This window comes from Chenopodium album, chromosome 4, assembly GCF_948465745.1.
Source record: "Chenopodium album chromosome 4, dcCheAlbu1.1, whole genome shotgun sequence".
Classification (NCBI taxonomy): domain Eukaryota; kingdom Viridiplantae; phylum Streptophyta; class Magnoliopsida; order Caryophyllales; family Amaranthaceae; genus Chenopodium; species Chenopodium album.
Window position 1 is genome coordinate 31797669 of NC_137837.1, and position 11036 is coordinate 31808704.

An 11036-nucleotide genomic window follows, 5' to 3' on the forward strand; every position below is an offset into this window, starting at 1 on the left:
CTGTTCCTAGACCTATTGCATCAAATGACATAGACGACCAGACATGTTATATGCGGTCAGACCACAACGAAGGAATATTAGAATGAGGTACTATACCATTTAATTTGAAATTGTAAGCAATTAAAAGTATTATTAAATTTAATCAGAAGTTAAGTAATTTTATGAATAGTTGGAGGGAAAATGTATGATATTGTTATCTTAGTTGTTAAATTTTCACAAATTCTTGTTAATGAATGAAGTATATCTCAAAATTGACATATTATGATAGAATTTAATTTTTTTAGTGTTAACGATACTAGATAATAACAAGTTATGTCAAAATGCATCAAAAATGATAAAATTTAATATTTTATATACTAACATGTATTATGACCTATATGTCAACATTTTTATCTCTTATGGACCTAATATCGTGTTATGTTTGTAATGACAGGTGTTTATAACTCATGGAGGACGATTATGACCCACTAGTAGAGGATTTGGAGGATGATGATGATGGCTATGAGGATGAGGACGAGTCGTATGATGTCAACAAGGAGACTGATTTGGGTGAGCCAGAAGATCAGGAACAAGATGCTTATGAGCAAAGGCTTGATGAATATGAAATTTCAGCTGAACGTGCGCCTGATATTGATTCTACAATTGTTGAGATTGTTGGTGAGAACACTACTCCTCAAACTCAAAGCCAAGGAAAGGAGCAATTGAACACAGGTGGTGGAGTGGGGGTTAAGGTACCAGCTAAGAGAAAGGGTAGGGGTCCGACAACAAGTTTTAAGAAGCCAACCGGTCCCATAGTGTTGGAGTATGACAAAAGAGGCCGACCTACTGGCCAATGGATTCGACAATATGCAAACCAAGTTGGCATATGTTCGCGCAAAATCCCCATTACACTTTCTTGGAAGCAAGTACCTCCAGGCTTGATTCAAACATTTTGGGATGATACCAGGGCAAGTGTTTTATTCAAATGCACATTTACATGTATTAAAAATAATTTCACCTAATGTTAGTTTGTAAATGGAAAATAATAATTGCTTGAATTTGTGATTGCAGAAGCTGTTTAGTATTCCTAATGATCCCCAGAAGAGAAGAGTGTTTGATTCTTTACTAGCGGAGAGATTCAGAGGCTTCAAGACCCACTTGACCAGTGGATGGATCTATAAGAAAAAGAAACACAAGAAGAAAACTTCCAAGGGAAATGAAGGTGAAGGTGGAAATGAGGAAGATGTTGAGGAACAAGACCCACCGTGGAAAAAATGGCCAAGTGTGACGGAGGACGAGTGGAAAGACTTTGTTATTCAAAGAATTTGACCCAAAGCAATTGTAAGAACTACTAAATCTAATGAGAATTGTATAACATATTGACTCTTTTTGCAGTAATGATGCTAACATTACTATTTATGTAGGAAATTCGAGAGCAAAACAAGGCAAATTCATTGAAGAAGGAGTACCGCCATCGTACGGGGGCCAAGACATTTGGTGAATGGAGGCAAACTTGGAAGAAGGAGGGTATATACCCCGCTTTGACTCAAGGGTCATCCTCATAACCCTCCAACTCCACGATCACTACGTTGGTTAGTCGTGCTGGCGATTTCATTTGTTCCCTACATACCTTTGATAAGGACACCGGAAAATGGGTCATCAAGGAACCGGAAAAAAAAGTGGCGGATAAACTTGTAAGCTATTTGAAACTTTAGCATAACTTTACCATACAAAAACATTTTATGTATTCATGTTAACATTTTTTCTTATGCTACAGCTTGAGTACACTACAGAAGTTGTTGAAGGCAAGCTGGTCCCGACTATAGAGAAAGACCCCTTCACCTTGGCTTTGGGAAAGCCCTACCATCCAGGCCGGGTAGTAGGTATGGGAGGGACGTTGCTAGGATGGGAGAAGGTGATGGGTTCAAATACACAAAAAAGGGAAGATCTCGAGGAAGTGTTAACTCACCGGAAGAATTGGATGCCAAGGTGGCATCCATCAAGGAACAAGTTCGCAATGAGTTAATAGGTGAATTCAATGCTTGGGCGAAGCAAATGAACTTACCCTTGTCGTTCCCCTCGACTACACCGGTCGACTCCAGTAGTCACCCAAAAGGACAAGGAGAAGAGGAGATACATGAGGTAGTTTTCTATCTATTAGTTTTGGCCTAGCTTGTGAGTTACGTGAGATCTAATGTGGCATTATTGATTAATTATTGCAGGTTGTTACTCCCACACATGCGGACTCGAGGGAGGTTGATAATCCAACACCCCATGAATTTCCAGATTTAGAGGTGAATTTAGGATTCGAGGGAGCGTGTTTGGTTTTAACATAGTGAATTTCGTTACATGATCAATTGTGTAGGAAAAGACCCTTTTTGATAATTTTAGTTTTTACAAGTGAATTTCGTTACTGGTGTAGGTAGAGACCGAGTGTACACTTCTAGCCCCGGGGCTATCAAATGGAGGAGAGTTGCAGTTGGTGGCGTATGGTAGTGCACAAGCAACGACTGGTGATACGGTCCATTTCCAATCGCTTAGGCCACAACATTACTCGGTCGGGATCAATTCTTACATTGCTGGGTTTGAAAACATCCCACTACCGGTGCCTATAGTGGATGATGGGATTACTCTTCTTTGGGAAGCAAAGGGTAGCTATGTGCAATGGCCACGTGCTTGGGTGAGGTTGATCAACGAGGTAATATTTATTTTGATGTTGTGCAAAATAACAAATCTTGATGCGTACTTATTAGCTTAAACCCCGGCCAAAAATTTTTGAACTCTAATTATCTTTGTTCTGATCTGATTTCGAAAAAAAGTCAACCATCAAAGAGAAGGAAGGTGGTGAAGCCTAAAAGCGTTGATCAACCTATAAAGAAGATGAGTGAACAAGGGTCGAAGAGTGAACAAGTATCGAAGAAGAATTCTTCGAAAGGTTCAGCCATGCAACCTACACCACTTGTTGGAGACAATGACCTTCAATCGCTCACTAAGGATTTAACTTTTCTACACAATCGTTTTAGTCATTTGCCTAGTGACGATCCCATTGAAATTGCACTTCCTAAGGCAATGTTCCATTATGATGAGGATGCAAGTGCATGGTTAAACAAACAAGATGTGAAGGAATTTTTAAGCGGTTCAATGCTTAACATTTCTCTCATTCAAATATTCATGAGGTACGGGCTCATGCCACTTAAATTAATTTGTTGTATATATTAGTGTTGTTTATCCTTCATATATGTCAATTGATTTTTCATTGCACATGCACGTAGAGCACTACGGGAGCACTTAAGTGACACTGATTCACCTAGTAAAGTTGGGTGGTTATGCCCCGAACAGACATCCGAGACTAGAATCTTACACAACTCCCCCGAGGTGATGTATTATGTTAACCATAATATTCGGGAATCAATGCGTGCGGGAGACAAGTTCATATTCGCCCCATGTTATGAGGAGTACGTTTAACCATGTGTAATTCAATTCTTTCTACATCTGATTTATTTGTTGTACCCTAATTATTGATGTGTTTGTGTATTGTGAATTTATGTAGGTATCATTGGTTCCTCATGGTGATTTGTCCTGCTAATAACACAATCTTTCACCTTGATTCAGCTCGATCAACAAAGAAGTACCTCGTGATGTCTGTACTACAAAAGTAAATATAGCTACCTAGTGTTGAGTATCTTAACCTAACTCATTTAGTAGTCAAACTAATCAAATTTGATTTTACTTTCCTATAGTATTATGAAGAAGATACATGGTCGTGCTCCACGGGGTCCTACATGGAAATCACCTATGGTAATGCCACATCATATTGTGATTATCTTAATAAACATTCCTAAAACAATTGTGGGTTTTATGTGACGTTTGATTCATTTGATTTGTTCCTATGCTAGTGCCCACAACAAGATAATGGAGTTGATTGTGGATTATACGTGATGAGATTCATGCTTGAGATAGCGACTCATTGTTCCAACACCATACATCTTGATGAGGTACGACCTTAAACTTAGTAAAATGCCCTTATTCTGTGATTTCAAGGCTTAGCCACTTATAACTAAGTATAATTGACATGTTATGAGGAAGAACTTGGTCATTTGTTGAAAAATATAGAAAATGGGCAAGTAGAAGTCAAATAGGCCTTATTTTGGCTATTTTGGATGAAAATGCGACCTTAAACTTAGTAAAATGCCCTTTTTCTTTGATTTCAAGGCTTAGAACCTATAACTAAGTATAATTGACATGTTATGAGAAACAACTTGTTCATTTGTTTAAAAACGTAGAAAATGGGCAAGTAGAAGTCAAATAGGCATTATTTTGGCTATTTTGGATGAAAATGCGACCTTAAACTTAGTAAAATGCCCTTTTTCTTTTATTTGAAGGCTTAGCCACCTATAACTAAGTATAATTGACATGTTATGAGGAAGAACTTGGTCATTTGTTGAAAAATGTAGAAAATGGGCAAGTAGAAGTCAAATAGGCCTTATTTTGGCTATTTTGGATGAAAATGCGACCTTAAACTTAGTAAAATGCCCTTTTCTTTGATTTCAAGGCTTAGCCACCTATAACTAAGTATAATTGACATGTTATGAGGAAGAACTTGGTCATTTGTTGAAAAATGTAGAAAATGGGCAAGTAGAAGTCAAATAGGCCTTATTTTGGCTATTTTGGATGAAAATGCGACCTTAAACTTAGTAAAATGCCATTTTTCTTTGATTTCAAGGCTTAGCCACCTATAACTAAGTATAATTAACATGTTATGAGAAACAACTTGGTCATTTGTTTAAAAATGTAGAAAATGGGCAAGTAGAAGTCAAATAGGCCTTATTTTGGTTATTTTGGTCATTTGTTTATGCGACTGTTTTTAATTTTCCCAAGTATTTAATTTTTTACATATTAATTTAATTTATTATAACATAATTTATATATATTCCAAGTTTTGCAAGGTGCAAAAGGGGGATCCGTTAACTAGCAAGGAGCTTAATGAAGTTCGAGACATGTTGGCATCTTTCATCACCTTCAATTTGTAAATGTGGCATCATTATGAATTATACTTTGTTTATTATTAACTTTTAAACTACAATATTGACTAGTTATTAGTATTGTTTGTATTTATTTATATATCACACTTTATTTAATTTGTTGTATTGCATTTGGTTTTTAATTATAAAAGTAGTCTAAAAATATATTTTTAATTCTTGTTATGATTATTGAATTTTTAGCAATAATATGGCAGAATATTATAGCAGGATCAGTTGCAGGATTAATTGCAGGAATAATTGCAGGCCAAAAAAAAAAAATTAGAACCTTTTATTGCCACCGGTTTACCGGTTCGAACCGGTGGCAATAGTCATCATTCAGCAGCAAAATAACCGCGCCAATTTATTATTGCCACCGGTTAACCGGTGGCCATAATTAATATTACCACCGGTTAACCGGTGGCCATTAACACTATTGCCACCGGTTTTGAACCGGTGGCCATTTGATGCATTATTGCCACCCCCCAAATGACCACCGGTTCAAAACCGGTGGCAATGGGGGGTTTTCAACCGGTGGCCATTTGCATTTTTCGCCTAGTGATCATGCTTTTTATGCTTGTTAAAGGGAATTCGTACTTGTAATCACGCATAATAAGATAATTAATAATCTAGCTTATTTAAAGTTAATTTGATTATAATTCAAGTGATCGCCAATAATAGATTTATTTGTGCATTATATTCAACCAACATAGATAAACAGGTTTAGGGTAAACCTATTGATTGCATGTTAGTCAGAAAGCGCACATGAATACGATCAGAATAAAGTAGAGGCCTATTATTAGGGCAGGTTCAATCTCTTTTAGGTTGGATTTGTACCTTCATCCCCGAACTACCAGTCATGGTTCCAGACCTATTGGAGTTGACGATCTCTTGGATCGTTAAGGGGTGTAACCTTCACCCTGTGAACGGTTTACAAGCTCTTAAAACTTGTTCGCGACTCTTTTGCTCTAGCTTCCTTCCCTTTGGACGCCACCGTACTTTAGTGTATGATCACAGTGGGGTTCAAGCTAGGGATAACGCTTGAAATATTCCCTACAACACCCCATGGCTAGTAGGAGATGATTTTAATCTCTTGTTATGGTCTATGGAGAAAAGGGGGGGAGGGCTGCCTTTGTTTTCAATGAAGCCTCCATCTTGCGCTCTACACTTCACTACTGTAAACTAGGAGATTTGGGGTTTGTAGGGTACCATTACACTTGGTCGAACAATAGAGAAGGGGAGGAGAATGTGCAAGAAAGACTAGATCGATTTGTTGCAAATGATGAATGGAGAAATTGTTTCCCGAGCAGCTTTGTGACTTACCTTGAAAAAAGGAAATCCGATCATCTTCCGATCCTACTGTGTATTAAATACCGTGTTCACGCCCCAAAGAAGAAGAAGAGGGTGAAAATTTTTTGCTTCGAAGAGATGTGGCTTCGTGAAGACTCTTGTGGTGACATAATTTGACAAGCTTGGGAAGGGGGTGGTGACATTAATCAAAACATCAATCTTGCTGCTGCAAATTTGGGGGGTGGGGTGGAGTAAATCTTATTTTTGGAAAAGATATGGGCGACTATTAGACTACAATGGCAATGTTGATGGAAAAAAAATCCTACCCCGGAGACCATAGCTCAAATGAAAGCAATCGATGAGAGGATGGATGAACTTGAAGAAAGGGAGGAAATCTACTGGAAACAACGAAGCAGGCAAGAATGACTCAAAAATTGGGACATAAATTCTATCTTTTTTCACACAAAGGTAAAACAAAGGCGCAAAAGAAATCAAATTGTGAAAATTCGTGATGAGCCAGGAAACACTTATGTTGATGAGGATCACATTGCCGAGGTGTTTGTAAAACATTTCGATGACCTTTTTGGTGCTTCTCTCCCTGTTGAACAGGACAGTGTTATTGACAAAGTGAGCTCTTGTGTTTCTGATGATATGGTAGCAATGCTGACCGAACCTTTCACAAGTGAAGAAGTCTATAACACATTGAAACAAATGCACCGTACCCCACTAAAGCCCCCGGACCCAACGGTATGTGTGCACTCTTTTATCAAAATGTTTGGAGTGAGGTTAGGAGTTATGTGATTGATAAAGTTTTAGATATTTTGAATAATGGGGGTGGTATTGATTTTATTAATCAGACTTACATTGTATTAATTCCAAAAAAAAGAAAGATTGTGAGTCTCCTCTTGATTATAGACCAATATGTTTGTGCAATGTCATCTATAAAATTGTTGCGAAAGTTCTCGCTAATAGACTGAAGATTGTCCTTCCTGACATTATTCACGGGTCTCAGAGTGGTTTTGTTCCCGGATGACTAATAACCGACAACATTCTTGTGGCTTATGAGTGCTTTCATTATCTGAGAAAAAAAGGGAAAGTGGAGCATCTTGGGCTCAAACTTGACATGAGCAAAGCTTACGATAGAGTGGAATGATGCTTTTTTGGAGAATATGATGATTAAATTGGGCTTCCCGGATGCTTTTGTGAAGTCGATTATGAGGTGTGTTAAAAGTGCCTCTTTCAAGATCTTAGTGAATGGGAAGCCTTCGAGGGGTTTTCTTCCATCAAGAGGGCTTCGGCAAGGCGATCCACTATCCCTATTCCTTTTTATCGTCTGCGCGGAAGGTCTTTCCACTCTTCTTAGAGATGCCGAGAGCAAGAAACTTATTCATGGTGTGAAAATTGGGAAGAAGGTTGAACCGATATCACATTTATTTTTTACGGATGATAGCCTTCTCTTTGTTAGGGCAAGTGAAGATGAAGTTGAGAATGTGCTTGATATCCTTACCACTTATGAAGCTGCGTTGAACCAGAAATCGATTATGGAGAAATCCGAAGTGTCCTTTAGTCGAAACATTGATCCGGAAAAGAAAAATTTGCTTCAATCAAAGTTATCCTTTAAGGTCGTTGATGAACATGACAAATACCTTGGACTCCCAACTTACATTGGAAGTTTAAAAAAAGAGAATTTTCTCAATCATTCAAGATCGGGTTTGGAAAAAGCTAAAAGGGTGGAAGGAGTGTTTTCTATCTCAAGTGGGGAGAGAGATTTTTATTAAGTCTATTGCACAAGCAATCCCGACTTATGCAATGTAAGTGTTTAGTCTCCCTTCTAGCATTCTCAATGAAATTGAAAAGATGTGTCGCAATTTCTTTTGGGGCCAAAAGAAAAATAAACGTAAAACAGCTTGGGTGGCTTGGGATAAAATGATTTTCTCAAAAGCTGAGGGAGGAATGGGACTGCGTGATCTTCATATTTTTAACAAGTCTATGCTAGCTAAACAAGTATGACGTTTGTTAAAAAATTCGCAATCCTTGATGTCAAAAACCCTTAAGCAAAAATACTATCCAAATTGTGATCTTATGGCTACTAAGGTTCCTGCCAATGCTAGCTTAACATGGAGATCGCTCATATCTGCTACAAACTTAGTCTCGAAAGGTGCAAGAAAATTGATTGGCAATGGTGCTACCATAAATGTTTGGAATAATACATGGATTCCCTCTTTACCCAATTTCTATGTTCTAAAAAGACATCAACCTACTGTTGATGTTCCTGCTTATGTGAGTAGCTTGAGTTGCGACGGTGAGTGGAATGTAAGCTTGCTTAATTCTCTGTTTTTGCCTTGGGAGGTAAAAGAAACCATCAAAATCCCGATTTCTCGCTTTGGAGATGTTGATTCTTCGTCATGGCATCACACTAAATCTGGGGATTTCTATGTTCTAAGTGCTTATCACCTTGTTCCCGAGACAAAAAAATCAGGCCTTGCTTCTACATCTGCTCCTCAGCAAAAGACCCTTTGGTCTACTCTTTGGAAGCCAATTTGCCACACAAAATTAAGCACTTTGGGTGGAGAGCCCTACACAAGGTTGTTCCTGTTCGACTCAACCTTTAAAAACAAGGCATTACTCTTGATGATATATGTCCTTTGTGCGGTGAGGTCCCCGAAGCCATCTGCCATGCTATTCTCTTTTGTGAGACTGTGAGGTGAATTTGGTATTTATCTCCCCTTAGATTGGTTGTTGGTGATGGAAACTCCTAATCTTTTCTTTCCTGGTGCAAGGCAAAAAGGGAAATAATAAAATATAAGCCGTGGTGGGATAATTTTAAGAGCTTACTTTGGGATATTTGGCTAAGGAGAAATGCTTGGCTCTTTGAGAATAAAAAAATTCAGGTGGATGAGATTCTGAGAAAAGAATTTGGCATCATTGGTGAGTATGAGAAAGCAAACACAATCCTTCCCACAGAATTTACCTATAAGCCAGTTACTCCCTAAAGATGGCTTCCTCCTGCTGCTGGTCTGTACAAACTGAACACGAATGCTGCAATTTTTGCTGATGAGGTTGTTGGATTGGGGGGGATAGCTTGTGATAGTTGTGGAGATGTGATGCTAGTAGCTACTTGCTGCAAAATTAGGGGCTCTTTTGAAGTGGATATTGCTGAAGCTATGGCTGCTAAACACAACCCTGGAATTGCTTTGGAAAGCTCAACAAAATCATCTTGGAGTTTGATAATCTCAAACTAATTCAGCATCTGAAGAGCAAAAAGCAGGACACCTACTACTTTGGTCGTGTTTTAGCTGACATCCTTCACCTTGCAAAGACATGTGTGTCTTTTGATGTTGTTCATATTGGTAGAAAAGGCAATGGAGTTGCACACAAGCTTGCCCAGATTAGTATGAATTATGTTGATATGCTTGTTTGGATAGAAGAAGTACAACCTGATGTAATTTCTGCTCTAGTTGTAGACTTTGTTTCGATTTAATTTATTATGTTCGTTTTTTGTCAAAAAAAAAGTCCGTACTGCGTTATTTTAGATGCATCTTACAAAGATACCGGGTCCTGACGGTATGTCTGCAATTTTTTTCCAAAAAATTTGGGATGTTATTGGTAATGATGTAATTGGGAAAGTCTTGAATATTTTGAACAATAATGGTGATGTAGGCGCTATAAATAAGACTCATATTGTTTTAATTCCGAAAAAAATATTGTGTAGAAATTTCTTTTGGGGTCAAAATGGAGAGGAACGGAAATATAAGGCTTACAGTTCTAGAACTGATGATGTGTATGACTGGAGCTCTTTATGGAAAGCGGAAGTTCCACCTAAAGTTAAAAATTTTGTGTGGCATGCAATCAATAATGGGGTGGCTACTCAAGCAAATCTAATTTCCAGGGGAATGAAAATTGATCCAATTTGTGCTTTATGTGGTGAAGAACCTGAAACCTTTCTTCACGTGCTCGTTTTGTGCAGGGATTCAAGGATGATTTGGCACCTCTCTCCACTCAGGCAGGAGGTGGGAAATTAAGTTGGCAGAAATTTTAGTGAATGTTATGGTTCAGTAAGAAGCAAGCATAAAGACCATCGATGGTGGAATATTTTGTGGAGCATTACATGGGGTCTTTAGTTACGGAGGAATGCTTGGATATATGATGGAAAGAAGAAAGAGTTCGGGGTTCTCATTGATAATGATGTTAGTCTTGTTGGTGAGTTTGAGAATATTTTAGAATCTAGTAACACTTGCATCACACCTCCAAAAATTCCTGATCGTTTTTCTAATCCTAGGACTGGCGTTATAAAGGTAAACTCTGATGTTGCGCTGTTTAAGGATGGGAGTGTAGGCTTTGGAGAATTGATGAGGCAATGCGATGACGATGTTGTTGCTACTACCTGCTTACTTTTGCGGGGGGACTATAATGTGGATATTGTAGAAGCCATGGCATTATGACACGAATTGTCAATCTCTATTGAGTCTAGTTTCCAGGTGCTTTGCTTGGAGACTGACTGCTTCAAGCTGTACAGCAGCCTAAAAACTGCTACTGTAGGTCCTATTGGTTTTGAGTTGGTTGTTGATGACATCTTATAGCTTAGGAATTTTTTTCTCCTGCACTTTTTCCTTTGTTAAGAGGGAAGGGAACCGCGTAGCGCATAATTTAGCTAGATTAAGTAGTAATTTTGAATGTCTAAGGGTTTAGATGGAAGAAGTTCCATCTGATTTGGTTGATCTTGTATTGGCTGACTTCAACCCTCCTTCT

At 38.2% G+C, this 11036-nt stretch overlaps 1 protein-coding gene and 1 long non-coding RNA gene across 2 annotated transcripts; both read left to right on the forward strand.

Annotated features, from left to right (window-relative positions):
• The first annotated feature begins 3391 nt into the window (after nt 1-3391).
• Nucleotides 3392-3956, forward strand: LOC145626905 (uncharacterized). Its single transcript, XR_014111154.1, has 4 exons — nt 3392-3434; nt 3530-3634; nt 3720-3777; nt 3876-3956. It is a non-coding gene; the product is annotated as an uncharacterized LOC145626905 (long non-coding RNA).
• A 4413-nt stretch (nt 3957-8369) lies between these two features.
• Nucleotides 8370-10729, forward strand: LOC145627834 (uncharacterized). The gene is made up of 4 exons (XM_081680180.1): nt 8370-8872; nt 9283-9397; nt 9490-9729; nt 10409-10729. Exons 1-4 carry the CDS (start codon nt 8370-8372, stop codon nt 10727-10729), a joined length of 1179 nt encoding a protein of 392 aa, XP_081536306.1.
• The last annotated feature ends 307 nt before the right edge of the window (nt 10730-11036 follow it).